This window comes from Moschus berezovskii, chromosome 3 (genome assembly GCF_049115385.1).
Source record: "Moschus berezovskii isolate FMDL1 chromosome 3, NW_MosBer_1.0, whole genome shotgun sequence".
NCBI classification, from domain to species: Eukaryota; Metazoa; Chordata; class Mammalia; order Artiodactyla; family Moschidae; genus Moschus; species Moschus berezovskii.
In genome coordinates this window covers 113,303,904-113,322,365 of record NC_142462.1, presented here as the reverse complement: position 1 = coordinate 113,322,365, position 18,462 = coordinate 113,303,904, and the positions used below count along the sequence as shown (strand labels likewise).

The 18,462-nt window shown below is 47.3% G+C and overlaps 1 protein-coding gene across 1 annotated transcript in view; it reads right to left on the bottom strand.

Moving 5' to 3' along the window:
- TBXAS1 (thromboxane A synthase 1) overlaps window positions 1-18,462 on the bottom strand; it is a 172,321-nt gene that overhangs the window by 47,842 nt on the left and 106,017 nt on the right. The window contains exons 7-9 of the mRNA XM_055421360.2: window positions 16,542-16,690; window positions 14,801-14,931; window positions 9,372-9,686 (exon numbers count right to left, since the gene is read on the bottom strand). Coding sequence (XP_055277335.2) covers window positions 9,372-9,686; window positions 14,801-14,931; window positions 16,542-16,690 — 595 coding nt within the window. The remainder of the gene's footprint in view (window positions 1-9,371; window positions 9,687-14,800; window positions 14,932-16,541; window positions 16,691-18,462) is intronic.

Below are 18,462 nucleotides of genomic sequence, written 5' to 3'. Positions count from 1 at the left end.
AGAGGTGGCAAGAATATACAGAAGAACTGTACAAAACAGATCTTCACAACCAAGATAATCACGATGGTGTGATCACTCACCTAGAGCCAGACATCTTGGAATGTGAACTCAAGTGGGCCTTACAAAGCATCACTACGAACAAAGGTAGTGGAGGTGATGGAATTCCAGTTGAGCTATTTCAAATCCTGAAAGATCATGCTGTGAAAGTGCTGCACTCAGTATGCCAGCAAATTTGGAAAACTCAGCAGTGGCCACAGGACTGGAAAAGGTCAGTCTTCATTCCAATCCCAAAGAAAGGGAATGCCAAAGAATGCTCAAACTACCGCACGATTGCACTCATCTCACACACTAGTAAAGTCATGCTCAAAATTCTCCAAGCTAAGCTTCAGCAATTCGTGAACTGTGAACTTCCAGATGTTCAAGCTGGTTTTAGAAAAGGCAGAGGAACCAGAGATCAAATTGCCAACATCCGCTGGATCATGGAAAAAGCAAGAGAGTTCCAGAAAAACATCTATTTCTGCTTCATTGACTATGCCAAAGCCTTTGACTGTGTGGATCACAACAAAGTGTGGAAAATTCTGAAAGAGATGGGAATACCAGACCACCTGACCTGCCTCTTGAGAAACCTGTATGCAGGTCAGGAAGCAATAGTTAGAACTGGACATGGAACAACAGACTGGTTCCAAATAGGAAAAGGAGTCCGTCAAGGCTGTATATTGTCACCCTGGTTATTTAACTTATATGCAGAGTACATCATGAGGAACGCTGGGCTGGAAGAAGCACAAGCTGGAATCAAGATTGCTGGGAGAAATATCAATAACCTCAGATATGCAGATGACACCACCCTTATGGCAGAAAGTGAAGAGGAACTCAAAAGCCTCTTGATGAAAGTGAAAGAGGAGAGTGAAAAGGTTGGCTTGAAGCTCAACATTCAGAAAACGAAGATCATGGCATCTGGTCCCATCACTTCATGGGAAATAGATGGGGAAACAGTGGAAACAGTGTCAGACTTTATTTTTTGGGGCTCCAAAATCACCGCAGATGCTGATTGCAGCCATGAAATAAAAGATGCTTAGTCCTTGGAAGGAAAGTTATGACCAATCTAGACAGCATATTAAAAAGCAGAGACATTACTTTGCCAACCAAGGTCCGTCTAGTCAAGGCTATGGTTTTTCCCGTGGTCATGTATGGGTGTGAGAGTTGGACTGTGAAGAAAGCTGAGCACTGAAGAATTGATGCTTTTGAACTGTGGTGTTGGAGAAGACTCTTGAGAGTCCCTTGGACTGCAAGGAGATCCAACCAGTCCATTCTAGAGGAGATCAGTCCTGGGTGTTCATTGGAAGGACTGATGCTAAAGCTGAAACTCTAGTACTTTGGCCACCTCAAGCGAAGAGTTGACTCACTGGAAAAGACTCTGATGCTGGGAGGGATTGGGGGCAGGAGGAGAAGGGGACGACGGAGAATGAGATGGCTGGATGGCATCACCGACTCTGTGGACATGAGTTTGAGTGAACTCCGGGAGTTGGTGATGGACAGGGAGGCCTGGCGTGCTGTGGTTCACGGGGTCGCGGAGAGTCGGACACGACTGAGGTCTGAGCCACCACAGGGAATAAACATTTGCTATGTGCATCTCAACAGAGGGAGAGCAGTCTTTAGGGTTTAAACCTGGCGCACAGAGCGTGGGCCACGAACTGGCAGCACTGGCATCACTGGGAACTTGCTGGAAATGCGGAGTCTCAGGCCCCACCCCGGACCTACTGCACAGGAACCTGCAGCTTAGCAAAAGCTCCTGGGGACTCTGATGTATATTATACTCTGAGACTCTGAGGCTGGTGCGTTGCCACTACCCTCAACCTGCTAAAGTCCCAGTTCTTGTCTCTGTTTCATAGTGTGACTTTGGGGCATAAGCTATTCTTTGTTCCTCTCTTTTGCTCTGTACCCTGTTGCTTTGTGTTCTGTTGTACTGTTGTGGGATGTGTAGGAAAGGGAAGCTTACAGAAGAGACACTAAGCCCTGTGTGGCTGAGTAACTGAACTGTGGGGAACACCTCAGCTTACTTCCTCTAAACTGTACAACAGCAGGACCCCAGCAGACCTGGACAAAGGCAGGAAGCCTTCTCAATGGGGGGAAAACCCATTTCCAGTTTTTCACTTGAATCTTAAAGTCATCTCCTCCCTGTGAGGGCTTCCCAGGTGGCGCAGTGGTAAAGAATCCACCTGCCAATGCAGGAGAGGCAGGAGGTGTGGGTTCAATCCCTGGTCGGGAAGGTCCCCGGGAGAAGGAAATGGCAGCCTGTATTCTTGCCTGAAAAATGCCATGGACAGAGGAGCCTGGTGGGCTATAGTCCATGGGGTTGCAAAGAGTCAGACACAGCTGAGTGACTGAGCACGCACTCCTTATGACAAGAATCCCGAGTGAAATACAAACTGGGAGACTTTTTTTTCCATAGTAAGAATTTGTGTTAAGATAATCACATTTTTTTTTTTTTACCCAATCCTACCCGCTGTGACAAAGGACAGGTGGTTGGAGTGAAATGACTGTGTGTGTGTGTAGCCACAGAATATGCTTTTTTTCCTTTGAGATCCTCTGGCTACTTCAAGGAACAAATCCTCAGCCTTGCTAATATTAGCAGTATGAGCTAATCAGCTGAAATACCCAGCATGAAATGCTCTTTTATCCTTAAGAGAAAAAGAAAGAGTAAGTTTTATTTTAATTAGGTATTTATAATGGTTACAAAGCAGCTCCTCAAGAGAAGTTAAGAATTTGGCCTTCCTTCTAAGGCATAACTGTGCTCAATTTACCCTAAAGAAAGGCTGTATATCAATCTAGTCCAATTTGTGATAAATTTACAACTAGGTTCTTCATAGCAGATTTATAACAACAATTAAACAGAAGGAAAATGGGTCATAAATTTTGGCTGGCACAGTCCGGCACCAACAAGAAGAGAAGAGAATGGTTTAGCCAGATCAAAAGTCAATAATTTCAACATAAAGTGCTAAAGCTATAGCAAAAACAATTTATATGGAAAGAGGTTTTTTTTTTTCCCCTCCTCTCATCCTTGTCAAAATTAGATATCGGAGAACACAATTAAGCATCCATAGTACAGAGGTCTTATTAAATAATTGGAGTGTTTTCTCAATTTTATGAGTGGTTCAAATGGTACAAATTTTTCCTTGCTCCTCCACTACTGAATTTAATGAGTGTGCCTCCCCTTTAAGATGAATAAGGAAACAATGGGGAAAGCAAGAGTTCTCCAAGAGACTGGTGACTTAAGAAAGGTTTCATGAGAGAAGGGGAAGCCAAACACACAATTGCAAAGTCAGATGATTTTGGAGAAAACATACATGTTCTAGAAACAAGTAGCCCTAGGCATGCATTAGAGAATGGATTGTAGCTATATTACAGGCTTCTCAGGTGGCTCAGTGGTAGAGAATCCACCTCCTAATGTAGGAAATGCAGGAGGCGTGGGTTCAATCCATGGGTCAGGAAGATCCCCTTGAATAGGAAATGGCAATCCACTCCAGTATTCTTGCCTGGGAAATCCCATGAACAGAGGAGCCTGGCGGGCTACAATCCACAGGGTTCCAAAGAGTCAGACATGACAGAGCCACTGAGCACACACATAGCTGTTTTACATCTGGAACAGACATCTCTGCCCTGAAAAGAGAGAAGTAATCAGGGCCAAGAGTCGGACACGACTGAGTGACTGAACTGAACTGACTGAACTAATCAGGGCCACTTGAACCAAAAAGGATGGTGAGAGGTGGGTTGTAAAACATGTATGAAGATAATCCTCAATAGTGAAGCAAAATCTTGGAGTAGTCCTATATCTGCCAGATGTTCAATCTGTTCAAGGAGAGTCCCTGTATCAGTGACCTTACCATGGACAACTTCCAGTCTTCACTGGGAAAGGATGCCACAAGGCCAACTGCCAACCCGGGTGTCATTCTAATCAATAAGGAAGCATTGGCTGGCGTTATGGACATCACCAGACACTTGGTATGAAGTGGTCACATCATTTGCTAGGAGTACACACCATTTAGTAATGCAAAAGAGCTGGCAGTACTGAGTGCTATTGGACTTGTACCTTCAAGTCTGGAAAACTAGTCTTTAGAAGCTCAGAGCAAAGGTGAGAGTGATTGCAGAACACGTTAATTTGAAAGGAGGAGCTTCTAATCTGGAAACCATGGATTCTAGGTACAGAGATGGACATTTTTCTGGCACCCAGCAGCCATTCACCCCACTCTAGTAAGCTGTGAGGCAGGAGCCCCTCCCCTGTCAGGGAACCGTGGGTTCCTCGTAGTGGGCATCTGGGGACTGACTCCATTTGAGTCCTTGTCCAGGGACCAGGAGAGTGACCCAGGTCTGAGCCAATCAAAGCGTTGTATTCCCCCGCGCCCAGGTGATTGGCTGAGAAGTGCGCGCGTGACCCAATCAATCTCTGTCAGTGAGATGCCGCGAGACTTTCACTGAGATACCCAGGAAAAAGACTCTTCTTCACGCTGGAGCTGAATGGGCTCTCACAGTGTCCCTATCATCAGCCCATGAAAAGACAAGAGGGACTTAAGGAAGATTTGTCAGAGCAAGGATTCTTCAGCCTAGAGAAGAGTTCTCCTGTCCTGAGTCAAATGGCAGTGAGGGGAAGGGGGTCCAAAAGAGCCGTACCTAGAGAGCGGGGCAGCCGCCTGAGTCTGGCTGTGTTCTCCAGGGAGCCGCCTGTCCGCGCAGCACGGTTGTTCATTTGACCTCTGTTTATTTGAGCAAAGGCTAAGTAAAGGGAGAGAGATGTCAGGGCTCAGAGAAGGGACAGCAGAGGGAGCAGCCAAGGTGTGTGACCACTCAGATTCTGCACAAGGCATCATGGCTCAGCTCGAGCCATCTTGCCAGCCCTAAGAGGTTGGCTGCCATCAGGAGACCCCAGCACCCAGAAGCTGTGAGGCAGGAGCCCCTCCTCTGTCAGGGAGCTGTGGGGAAGGGGTGGTCTCAGGAGACAGCCTGCTTCCGCTCCATACCAGAGGGCAACACAGGGGAAGGGCTGAGAGACACCCCCTTTAGACAGGATTTGGGGATCTGTTAGAAGTCCACTCCTGGGGGGAGATGGAGGTCCAGGAATCAGGGGGAGGAGAGGAAGGAGGGTGAAAGAATAGACCAAGTCCCACCCCCCCCCCACCCCCCGCTAGACTGCTTCCTCAGACCACAGGTCATCCTGAGCTAAGGTCATGGAATTGGGTCTGAGACTGAAGTTGTAAACTGGACCAATTTGTTTTGAACTATTTAACACCAAAGGGAATGGAAACCTTTGCAATTTGTCCAAGATATCATCTAGGAGAGGGAAGGCAATTCATCAGAGCATTTTTAAAAGAAATAATTGGGGGAAAAAGCACAAAAGGCTTCCATGTTTGTATCAATACTTCACTTAGTTCAGGCTATTGAACAAACTGATTATACGGCTGTCTTGAGACCATTAGGGGAGATCTTGTGTGAGAATGGCATATGCCCAGCATGATTGGAGCAGAGAAGGGGAGAGAGGACTACCTGGGTCCCAGTGACAGAGTTTGAGCCCCTGTGTCAAGCCATACCTGAAGGTAGATTTACACTGTGGTTTTCAGTTATATGAGTAAACTGGCTCAGTAAAGTTTCCTGAGCCAACCTGGGTTGAATTCTCTGTCACTGTCAGCAGAAAGAATCCTGGTATTCTCATAGGGCATTGCTAAAAAATGGTATGGCTCAGGGAAGAGAAACTCAAAAGCTCAAATCTAGTGATCTCATTGACAAATGCAAGAGAAGACCATCTAATGAGATGCATGGGGGTCTCAGGAATATTACAGAAGAACTAGGTCAGAATATTCTTGGGTGCAATGTCTAGAGCCTGACTCTGGCATTAACTGGCACTCAAAAAATATTTGTTGAATGGAAACCAGCAGGAAAATTATCACAAGTCATACTTTACATGCAAATTTTCAGGAATATTTTCAGGAAAATATCTAATGTGTGAACAGCTAATCTGCATTTCCATGTTCTGACAGATGGCCCATATTAACAGAACTCTGATTATAGAAAAAAAAAAAAAGAGAACCTGAAAATATTTATTGCATGTATACCATGTGCAAGGCTATACAACTATTAACACTATTGTGACTGCCAAATTTATTTAATTTATAGACCAGCTCTATATATTCCCATTTTTCAGAGACAGTCCCAGCTGTAACCTGGAGAGAGAAAATGACCTTGGAGCCTGCACAGCTGGGGCAGGGCATTGGGTACAAAGGCTGTATTCTCAAGGTAGAAACAGAGATTGTCTGTATGAAAATCACCTGGGACGTGTATTTAAAATGGGAGTTCATTGGCCCTGGCCCAGATTTAAGAAAGGAGAATCTCTGTGTAAAGGGCCCTGGATTCTACATCTTAACAGACTTCCTAAATGATTTTATGTACGCTAAAGTTTGAGAAACTTTACCTCCTAAAATCTGTTTATTTGACTGGCAACATTCAGGGGACACGAGATGCAGGTTCTATCCCTGGATGGGGAAGTTCCCCTGGAGAAGGAAATGGCAAACCACTCCACTATTCTTGCCTGGAAAATTTCACAGACAGAGGAACCTGGTGGGCTACAGTCCATGGAGGTCACAAAGAGTTGGACACGACTGAGCATGAATACACATGCATGCATACACACACACACATACACACATTTTGCACAGTCCCATAGGAGGTAATTCTCTGAGGAAAGAAGCCCCCATCCTAGGCTGGGGGGATTTGAAAGAATGCAGGGTAAAGTGAGATAGTATCACCCTCCTCAAGGTCAAGGTCAGTTTAGGCCACCTCAGAGGTAAGGGACTGTGCGCCTAAGGCCTCTGAATGCAAGTCTGTGGAAACCCACTCTGTATCCTCCTGATGGATGAACATAACAAGATGGAATTACAGAGCAACTGGTGGGACAGACATCTAGAGCCCCAGGCTCTCTGCCTGACATCACTCATTCTAGACTCGATCAATTGCTGCCTTCCGTTGCCCTGGAGAATTTCACTTGGAAGGAGGTACTGTTGTAATAGACATAGACTATTGTTTTAATTGGCAGTTAAATCCCCTGAAGGTGAGTCATGACTTCTATCTCTCAGAGCTGTTGGCCCCTCTCCAACATACTACCACGTCCACTACATGGCTGACTACTCTCCAGATGCTTGAGAGTCTTTAGTTTGACCTGCCTTCTAGTTTATTTGAGACCAGGGGGCCGAATTCCCTCTCCTGCCTTGACCACCTCCTGGAGTAACTGCTGGAGTGTCCGCTCCCAAGTTCTTAGTCATAGGACTTGACTACAGTTGACTCTGAGGATAGGATGGATTGACTTAAGCCCACCCATGCCCTGTTCTCTTGGTCACAATAGTCTGTTCAAGAATGGGCAGTGACCTGAGCATTCTGACCAGGGTGAACCCAATGACTCTTGGTGAGAATTTGGGGTCACAGACTCTTCTCCTTTGGATATGAGTGGAAGCCTGTCTCCCAGATGTTCTCAGCAGGTTGCCTGGGGCTTCAAGAGAAGGGAACACCTGAGAATGGGACCAATATGAAGAGAGCTCAGCCAAGAAGTAGGGAGAAACTAGGGCCAGAGCCCATCTTTGAGCCTAGATAAAGCTTTGTTTGAAGCCACATCTATTACTGGACTTCCCTGGTGGCTCAGTGACAAAGAAGCTACCTGTCAATACAGGAAAAGCAGGTTTGATCCTGGGTCAGGAAGAGCCCCTGGAGAAGGAAACAGCAACCCACTTCAATATTCTTGCCTGGAAAATCCCATGCACCGAGTCGTCTGGCAGGCTACACAAAGAGTCGGCTATAACTTAGTGACTAAATAGCAACACCACCTATTCCTAAGCTGCTCAATTATCTGTATTCATAAGCGTCTCCCTCCTTTTTTTTTTTTGTCCTTAAGTCAGTTTGGGTTGGGGTTTGTTACCTGCCCCTAACAGCATCCTAATATACCTCAGCTCCCCATTTTTCTCTTGCAATAATGTACCCCAACTATCTTTGTTCCTTCCTCCGTCCCCATGTCAACTGAAAACAAAAACACACCTATGTATGCAATAGGATGAGATGGGTGATGGGAGGAGGTGGTAGGATTATTTGAATTCATGACTTGTTGAGACTCCCTGCCCAAAGAATATTGATTAATAGATCAATGTCAACCTGGAGGGAAGACTTGTCCTGTTCAACACTTTAATCAATGACTTGGATGAAATAGGAGACATGCTGAGCAAGTCCCAGATGACACAAAGCTGGAGGAATTATAATATGACAGATGCCAGAATCAAGATTCAAAATTATTTTGACTGACTTGAGCAGTAATAAGGATAAATATAAACTCCTGCATCTAGGCTCAGAAAATCAATAGTCCAAGCAATGGACTAGGGAAACCTGGCTTGGCAGATGTCAAAACATTACAGGACTTTAAGTTGACCACAAGCTCTCGATGAGCCAGAAGTTGAGGCAACTAGTAACACAGTAAACACAGTTTTCAAAAGAAAAGATAACCTTGCATCAAAAAACCCAAACTTTTTGGCCAACCCAATACTTTCCCCAGTGGAATAAGCAAGTGGAATTTCCTGGGAATCAGTTTTCAACTCAATATATGAAAAAAAAAATTCTGACAGTTCTTATAATGGAACAGCTCTCCTCCCAACATTGTGAATGTAATAGTCCTTACATCATCAGAATGTATTAGAAAGGATTCTATTATGGTGGTCTTTCTTTGAAAGCACAGATTTTTTAAATGACTTTCTTTACAGGTCATAAGTTAAAGCAATGCACACATAAGCATCCAGGAAAAAATGATGTGGAGAAGTAGCTGAGCTCTGCACCCTAAAGTTTGCTTCTGGTCCAGCAATGAGCAGCCCATCTAGAAGGAATATCTAGAATCCAGCCTGTTTCAGTCGCTCATTCCCAGACCTCTTCCCTAGCACTCTCCCCGTCTCCATTCCTGCGCTGACTTGGCCTATCCTTAGGCCTGCTTCTCTCTTCCACCTGTCTCCATTTTCTGGCTGACTCCCACCTCTCTGAGCATGGAGAATCTGCAGACAGTGTTGGGAAACCAGGTCTCTCCTTTCCCTCACCTTTGGCCTCTGATTGCCTGGGGTTCTGCATTTTCCCTGAGCCAGGCTTGGATCATGGACCATCCCAGGCACTGAAGGCATGTGATAATTCTTTTTTTTTTTCCTCCATGTTGTTCTGAGTACTCCATTTTACTTGTTAACCCCCAGAGAGATGGAAAAGTTGGGCCACGGCATGCTTATACACTTAGAATGTGATTTTAGCAAGATGGTTATCAAAAATAAGTTTCACTTTGATGAACACAAAGCCACACAGATGACTGTACTCACATGTTTCTTGCTGAAACGGTCCACCTCTTCCAGAAGCTTCTCTTGGCACTCAGGGTTGCTGGCCAGGAGGTAGGTGGCAAAAGAGAGAGTGTTGGTGACGATCTCGTAGCCGGCGATGAGGAAGATGAAGGCCTGGCCCACCACCTCATCCACACTCAAAGGCTTGGACAGAGGTCTGGGTGGGTGTCGCCGGGAAGGGTTTGCTGGGCATTTGGCGGCAGAAAAGACCTGATGGACAATGTCAAAGTTCTCCACGCCCACGGTGGCAGCAGAATGGCGCACATCCTGGACCATTTGGAGGAAATCTCTCCTCCTCTAAGGGAGGAAAGAAGAAAACGCACATTTGGGCCTTAGAGTCACATAAGAGAGCGCTCTCACAGCACAAAAGAAGAGGAGCACACGCAGCTTTCAAAGAGTCAACAGGAACGAGGATTTTCTTTGCAGGATTTTCTGAGATGGGGGAAACTGGGGCCTCACCCTCCCACCGTCGCTCATTACGGCGCTGAGTGCAGCCAGCAGCAGACTGTGTTGCTGCCGATAGAGCATGAGGCCGTTCTTGTTGGGCTGATTCAGGAAGATGTTAAACTGCTTTAATAAGTAAAGAGAGCAAGTTGCCGAACAGTATGTATAGCAGAACCTCATGTCTGTAAGAATGGCACCTGGACAATGTCTGTGATTACATGTGTCCACATGTAGAAAATGTTTAGCAACATCCTAGCCAGCAGTTCCCTGGTGGCTCAGATGGTAAAGCATCTGCCTATAATGGGAGACCCGAGTTCAATCCCTGGGTTGGGAAGATCTTCTGGAGAAGGAAATGGCAACCCACTCCAGTATTCTTGCCTGGAGAACCCCATGGACAGAGGAACCTGTAGGCTACAGTCCATGGGGTCACAAAGAGTCAGACACGACTGAGCGACTCCACTCACTCACTCACCCAGCAGTTCATGGTGAGCTGAAGGAACTGGGAAAACCAGGGAGGCTTTTATTATTTTCCTTCATCTGCGTTTGTATTGTTGGTTGGTTGGTTTTTCTGATAATAAAGCAATTCAAGCATCATATAGAATTAAATTAGGGACTTCCCTGGTGGTCCAGGGGCTAAGACTCTGTGCTCCCAGTGCAGGAGGCCCAGGTTCAATCCCTGGTCAAGGAACTAGATCCCACATGCTGCGACTAAGAGTTTGCATGCCACGACTAAGGATCCTGCCTGCCCTGGCTCAGCCAAATAAATATTTAAAATATAAATCAAAGTAAGTGCTCCATTGTTCACATCCCACCCTCCAGGGTAGACTTCTGTGTCTAGTTTTTGTCACAGCAGGGAGTTCACAGGACCTGGGGGCGGGGAGGGAACTCATCTGAAGAAGCCTGCCTTCCAAGTCTCCAAACTGCATTTTGCTCATCCTCCTCAGGTTGAGTCCCTTCTATCCTCAGTAATCTCCTGCCCCACTTAAGTTAGAGCTTTCTTACCATTCCCCCCCCCCCGGCCCCCCTCGCCCCGTCCTTTCTTATCAGTAGTTTGCAGATCCTCTCTGTTTACACTACCCCTAAGTGTAACAATGGAGTGTTTATGTATTACTTTAGCACTGACACTGCTGGTAGCTCAGCTGGTAAAAAATCTGCCTGCAATGCAGAAGACCTGGGTTCCATCCCTGGGTTGGTAACATCCCCGGGAGAAGGGAATGGCTACCCATTCCAGAATTCTGGCCTGGAGAATTCAGTCCATGGGATCTCAAAGAGTCAGACATGACCGAGCGACTTTCACGTTAACGTTGACAAAGTGTGTCCCTGACACATCTCATCTTTGAACAGCTCTCGTATGTGATGAAGGACCATTGATGGGTTACTCTGTTCTGAAGCCTATGGGACTCAACACCAAAAGGGCGAGTATTAGAACAACCAAGAGAAAAAAATGATCATTTCAAAGTTCTTGACTTGTTGCATCATTTTCTCAGTTCTTAGGCTTCTGGATTTCTATCAAATCCGTAATCTATGTCACACACATTAGCATCTTTTAAGGAGGTTGTTTGAAGAAGGAAATGGCAACCCACGCCAGTATTCTCACCTGGGAAATCCCATGAGCAAAGGAGTCTGGCGGGCTACAGTCCATGGGGTCACAAAGAGTCAGATAGAACTTAGTGACTAAACAACAACAACAAAGGTGGTTGTCAGGTCACACAGGGTTGCTTGCATCTCCAGGGCAGGATCCTGTGCCCCACCCCATGCCTGTATTGGGCCAAGCATATGTTAGATTTGCAATCAACAACTCCACAAATACTAATAAACCTGCATTGTCCTAAGTGTATTTTGAGGAAGGCTGTGTTGGGTTTACTCGTAACTGCATGCTTTGGAGCAGGAATCTTGGATCATGAGACCCTTAGATCATGAGACCCTTGGGTCGTGACCCTCTTAAATCATGAAACCCTTGGATCATGACACCCTTGGGTCACGACACCCTTGCAGCTCTACTGGTTGGAAGGTGTCTTCTGCGGAGATTCCAGGGGTTCTCCCAGCTCAGCCTGTGGGACGCAAGAATCTTGAGACTTAGGGAGGCAAGGCCCCACATACTGCCAGCTTGCTTGCATAGGACTGGCTGAGAGGATGGCCCTTGCCCGCCTCTTTCCACCCTGGCCCTGCTCAATCTGCTTCCCAAGCAGCATCCACAAGGGCTGACTTTCCCCAGCTTCCTTCCTGTTGCCTGGGCAACATCTGAGACTCTAACCCTGGTCCCAGGGCCGGGCACGATGGCATGAGTGGGAGGTGAGCTCTCTCAGCTCCCAGATGCCATTCGGAGACCCCAGAGCATCCCAGGCTCTCTCTTGACCCACCCATTTGAAACTCCTCAGATGCTATATGGTTGCGATCCCCGAGGTTTGCTTGTGGCTTTGCTGGAGTCACATGAGGACAATGGTGGAAGGGAGGGCGAAGCCACACCCACCTCATTGGATCTACCCTGGGGCAGAGCTGCAGCTGGCATCCTTTCCTCTCATCCTGGCTCAGCCAGGCTGCTTCAGGACCGCCGAGCCTTATAGAAATCTGTGTTAACCTCCAACCCCAGAGGCCAGAGGAAAGGGCGACTCTCTGGGGCCTGTGCGCTGGAAAGCAGCATTACTGTTGATGGGTTCCTTTTATTTGCACTGTATCACAGAGGCTATTTGAACACTGCCCATTTAGGCCTGCAACAGTGCTGGTTTATGGTTATATCCAAGAAAAATATGCACCCTGATAGATGTAGGTGTCTAATCCACCCATTGGCGAGAGCTTAGAAAAATATTTACCTTTTAACATCTGTGCTGCATTTTCCACTGCGCAAACACACATCTGCTTGATGGAATGTCTATGGAGTTTAGATGGGTTTAAAGCAAGTTTTCTTAGTAACCGTATAGCTCTGTCTTGACATGGGCAGTCCTGGATTCATGGTTGGGAGGTTTTTCTCAGATCGACTCGTTGTTTGAAACAAATAGCTCTTGAGTTTAAAAAAGGAAAAGCTTGAGGCAATCCTAGTAATTGGATCTTTAATAACCCTTCACCTCTTAGCAAGCTATTTGGTGCAAACAGTTTGAGAATTTTCAGCCTGATTCCACCACCAGTGGGTTTCAGGCTGGGGGCAGGAGGGGTGTGTGACAAACCTCACGCGCATGAAGGAAGGCCTTCACAGTAGTATTCAGGTTTGAAAACGGGACTTTGCTCATCCCTCCTTCCCCAGGCTCACCCTGGAGGAGCATGGACCTGGATAAGAATGTTCTGTCCTTTCAGATGGCAGAGCTGGGCCAAGGACACCAGGAACTGATTCTTCTCATACCTCTAAGGGTGGCAGGTTGAGTTCCCAGTGGTATGGGCAAGCTTGTCTGCACCTTCCCCCACCTTCTGGACAAGGACATCTTTGCTGCACAGTGTCCAGAATGTGAAGCTGGGCAGGTAGAGGCTACTCCATGCGACTGGCCACTAACTGACTGCATCTGCCTTGATCTCATCTTCTGCCATCATGGTGACACTGGACCACACATCTTCCCATTGGTAATCTCTCTGACCTGCCCAGTCTTTGAGAAAACACTTAAAAAAATAATTTTATTTATTTATGTTTTAAAATGTTTATTTGGCTGTGTCAGGTCTTAGCTGTGGCTTAGTTGTCAGGTGGAATGTGGGATCTTATTTCCTCGAGGAGGGTTCAAACTTGCATCCCTTCCATTGGAAGGTAGATTCTTAACCACTGGACCACCAGGGAAGGCCCCTATTTATTTCTTTTTATTTTTGGTTGTGCTGGGTCTTTGTTGCTGCGTGGGCTTTTCTCTAGTTATAGTGAATGCGGGCTTGCTACAAGAGTAGGGGGTTACTCTCTAGTTGGGGTAGGCAGGTATCCCACTGTGGTGCCTTCTCTTGTTGCAGAGCACAGGCTCTGGGGCACAGGGGCTTCAGTAGTTGAGGCACTTGGGCTCAGTAATTGCGGCCCCCAGGCTTTGGAGCACAGGCTTGATAGTTGGGGCGCACCGGCTGAGCTGCTCCATGGCATGTGGAATCTTCCTGGACCGGGGATCGAACCCACGTCCCCTGCATTGGCTGGTGGATTCTTTACCACTGAACGCCTCAGGAAGCCCAAGAAAACACTTTTAAAGCTACATGCAAGCCAATTCAGGAAGAGACATTTCAGTCCTGTTTCTTCCTTTTCAGTCCTTTCCTTGACTAGAGGAAGACCCATAAAAAACAGCATTATACATGCACGAGGATATCCAATATTGAAACTATTTTCCTTAACACTGAACATCCCTATTTCTATTCTCAGCCAAGTCCAATCAACAAATATTGACTCGATTCCTACTGTGTGCCAAGCGTAGGGCATATCCACAAAGGGGAAGACATTTCTAGTTCTCAGTGAAGCACACGCGGGCCCTTGACTATGCATTTTCCGTAACACCCTCCATCCCTCCGTGCAGAGAGGGATTGTGGGATCGGTGACAGCTGCCTGATCTCCCCTCTCAAAACGATGCTGTTCATGCTGTAAAGCTCCACCTTGCTGTTTTTCAATATAAAGAATATACTGATGAAAAGCACATGTGGTGCTTATCTAGAAAATTCTCTGGGGTGGCCATAACCTGTGCTGGGGGTGATGCTTGAAATAAGGTGGCCTGTGAGCTTGAGCGGAGGGCAGCTTTAATTCTACTCCCCTGGGTCAGAGGGTGGGTAGATTGCTCTGGCTGCTGCTCCCCGCCATCCTTCCTGCCTGCTTTCACCTCTCTCTCCTCATTTGTTCCTCCTCAGCCTCCCCGCCGCCACCCTCCTCTCTCTCTTGGCTGCCCCGGCAAGCTTTAAGCGCTAGGCCACTGAAGGACAGCATGGCATGAGTGTGTGGGGCTGGGAGGGGAGGGAGAGAAAGCAGACCGCGATGCCAAATTAGCTTCTATTCCATTTCGACGCCGTGTCCTATTAAAATACGTTACCTCTTCGGCTGCTTGCTGGTCCCGCAAGGCAATCACATTCCTAATGAGTTTGTTAAAAAAGCCATTCAGTTCATCTCGGTTCTTATTGGGCAAAATCCGGGCCAGTGGGACCATTATGGATGGAAATGATACTTGAAAGAGAAAAACAAAAGTGGCATTGAAAAGAGGGTGAGAATAAACCAGGGCTATTAGATGCCTGTTGCCAGGAAGCAAGCCCTGGCCTTGAATTAGTCTTTTGAAGGCCTGTCTTCCCCCTCTGAATCACTGCTGCTCAGAGCAGGGTTCTACCTCTGGACTCCTCACCCTTCCTTGCACGTAGTAAGCGCTTGATAAACGTCTGTACGAGGGAAGTGGGGCTTCAGTTGAGGGCCCACTTCCATCTGGCCCTCAAGCAGCCAGTCTCATGTTTACAAGTTAATTTCCCTAGTCCTAGATAGGAGGGTCCAAGGTTTCTGTATTTCATCAGGAAAGAAGAGATTTTAGGCCATGTTTCATGTCTTAGCAAGTGGTGGAAGCCGATCTCCTTTTTTAAATTTCTGGTCATTTGCATTTTTTGTTTTTTCCTTTGGATCATTTTCCCCAGAGCTGCCACTTATTCCCTCCTGGATGATAGCTTGGACCGTGGGGCCAAGCCTGTCCCTGGGGAGTGCAACTCAGTTCAGCTCCTCAACATTCACGATGTGTCTCCCGTGCACAGGCACTCACGGGAGCTGGGGGAGAGGACCCTTCTGATCCATGCCTGTCTCAGCAGGCTCTGCCCATTTTCAAGAGCAGCGGCCTGTACCAAAATGACACAGCAGGGAGGGAGAGCTTGGAGTGGCAGCCACCATGGGAAGTGGACCCACATGCCCTGCAGTGCACAGGATGCCCTGTGGTTGATGGCAAGGGGAACCAGTTCCCCTGGGGTGTAGAGGGTGAGGGGTGACCCTTTGTGCTTTGACTGCCATAGCAACAATTGCTATACAGTGTCAGCGCAGAGCAGATGGAGGTGACAGGGGCTTCCACAGAAATTGACTCGGAAACGGGAATGAAACTGACCAAGGAAGGAAACAGAATTTACCAGCCCAGCAGAATGGTTTGGAATTATGGCAATAATCAATAACCATAATAACAACACTGCAGTGCTTCCATAAAAGCAAGAAGACACCGGAATTGGCAAGAGGGTAAACACTCACTTCTAAAACAGAAGTAAGATCAATGGACCGGTCTCCTCACCATTGGGTAATCTGCTAGTCACCCGTCACATGGTTTCCAGTTCACTATGTGTTGGGCTTCAAGCAGAGTAGTGTTCTAAAGAGGCTTTTGCTGGAGGGGAGGAATATGTCCTAGAAAATGAAAGGTTTTAGGTTCCCGTCTTGGCTCTGCCTTTCCAGCCTCAGTTTTCTCATCTGTGAAGTGGGGAGGAGAATGCCTTCCTCGCGGGGTGGAAAGAGCACTAGCGGAGGCCGTGCAGCAGGCCTCTCAGTCCCGTGCATTGCGGCCGTGCTCTCTTCAGGCCCGTGAGCTGGGCCAGGCCTGCCCGTGTGGGTAAGTAGCCCCAGGTGGGTGCGGAGGAGCCTGGGCATCTCCAGGGAGACCAGGGCTCTGCAGGGCAGACTCCACAGGGTGACTCTCAGAGATACCCCGAGTGCGCTTTTCCTGGTGGCAGGGGCGGAGTCCAGAAGCTACCCGAGGCCACTGGAGTGCCACGGGGTCTGTCCAACTTGCCCAGTTTACCCTGGTTGGCGGGAGCTGCACTTACAGAGTAAAACCAGGAGAGGTTTGGGGATGGAGGATGCAAAGAAGCGCCTGCAGTGCTCCACAAAGGGGTGCTCAGGAGCCTCCTGGGAGTCCACTTCGGTGCTGAAGGCGACACTGGCCACCACATCTGTGGTATAGCAGCAGTAGGCCCTACAGGGGAGGGAACCATTTGTTCAGGAAGGAAGTGGCCACTGGCTTCCCCATCCACCTCCTCCCGGAGTGCATGACTCCACCCTCTACCTGTTCAAAGCGGGGCTCCAGCAGACCTGGAGTGGAGTGGTGGGAGAGGAACCCTCCCCTCTACCGCATCAGGGTGAGATCCTGGGAGGACGACAGCAGAATTCAAGGGGAGTGTGTGTGTGTGCTCAGTCACTTCAGTCCTGTTCAACTCTGCAACCCCATGGACTGTAGCCCGCCAGGCTCCTCTGTCCATGGGATTCTCTAGGCAAGGATACTGGAGTGGGTAGCCATTCCCTTCTCCAGGGGATCTTCCCGACCCAGGGATTGAACCCGGGTCTCCTGTGGTTTCTGCATTGCAGACAAATTCTTTATCCACTGAGCCACCTGGGAAGCCCATTCAAGGGGAGCCGATGTAGACAAAGATGGGGTCATCCTGACAAAGTCAAATACCCAGAAATACACTTCACTTTTTCCACTCCATGAAGGAGGGAAAACACTTGACCCAGAGTCTATGTGCTTTACTCCAGAGTTGTGCAGAGCCCTTCAAAGGCTAGGGTCTAACGACTGATTGATGTAGATAGAGCAAGTCGTGATTGATGAAATTATTAATAGCAAGCTGACTGTCTAGTTTTATTAACTCTGTCTCCCTCTTCCTCCTAATGGTTTTACAGTTTTCATCGGAGCAACAAATTAAAAAAACCAGGGCCCTTTTACAATCAAATAAACACAAGACAAACTTTGGGAGCAGTTTCATGAACATATGTATATTATTACAGGAAACACACGTTGCACTTTAGAAACAAACAGAAGGAAAAGTGTCTGGCAGTAGCTCCAGAAAAATTAACCTCTTAGGTGCTAGGAAACCTGCCCCTCAAATGGCCATTTTAAGCTCTACGAGAATAACCTTGTTTTCTTTGTAGGGGTAGTTAGGTTGCTTCTAAAAAGGCTAACAGCTGGGAATTCATATCCTTTACTAATGAAAGGGTCTGTTTTTGTGGCCTGATGTAGGTACACAGTTAGTTCCTCTTCTTCATAAATTCTATAACCACTTATCATTAAGGACTACATGACATCTCCAGGTGACGTGTTTTATGTTGACCTCCTTTACTGAAAACATCTCTACAATTGATTACACATTTCCCACTGACAGCCAAAACAACAACGTGACCGCTGAATGTGATTTCATCTGATCCTAAACATTGACAATGTAAAGGTTTTAAGAGTTATTAACTTTGCATTTATGGCTGCTGGGCCAACTGAGCAGGAGCTCAGCAACTGAGTACCCAACTCAGTGAGTTGGGTGAAGCCATACCCTCACCCAGCTCATGCATGTCATGACCAGAGAGAATGTGGAGGAGAGAATTTTGTAAACAATATGGTAGAATGTAAATGCCGGTGATGATTATGTTATGATTTTATTAACATTGATAATGAGAGCAAGTTGGCTTCTGGCTGATCTGCTGTGTGACTCTTAATCTGATATAAACCATAATTTAGCAGAGGTCAATTAGGCAAAAAGCCAGACAATCAGTCGTTTAAATTGAGGCTCCACCTCTAAGTCATGGCTTCCAGGCTGAGGGCGGGGGGCACAGTTTTTCTTGAATTAAAACTGCATGGACTGTGCCCCTCCAGACCCTGTCCTTTCTGCCCAGACATATCTTGCCCCCTCCTGGGTCTACAGAGGTCAGAGGGCACATCCCCTCACAAAACACGCCCACTCAGGGTTCCCTGCACAAGTCACA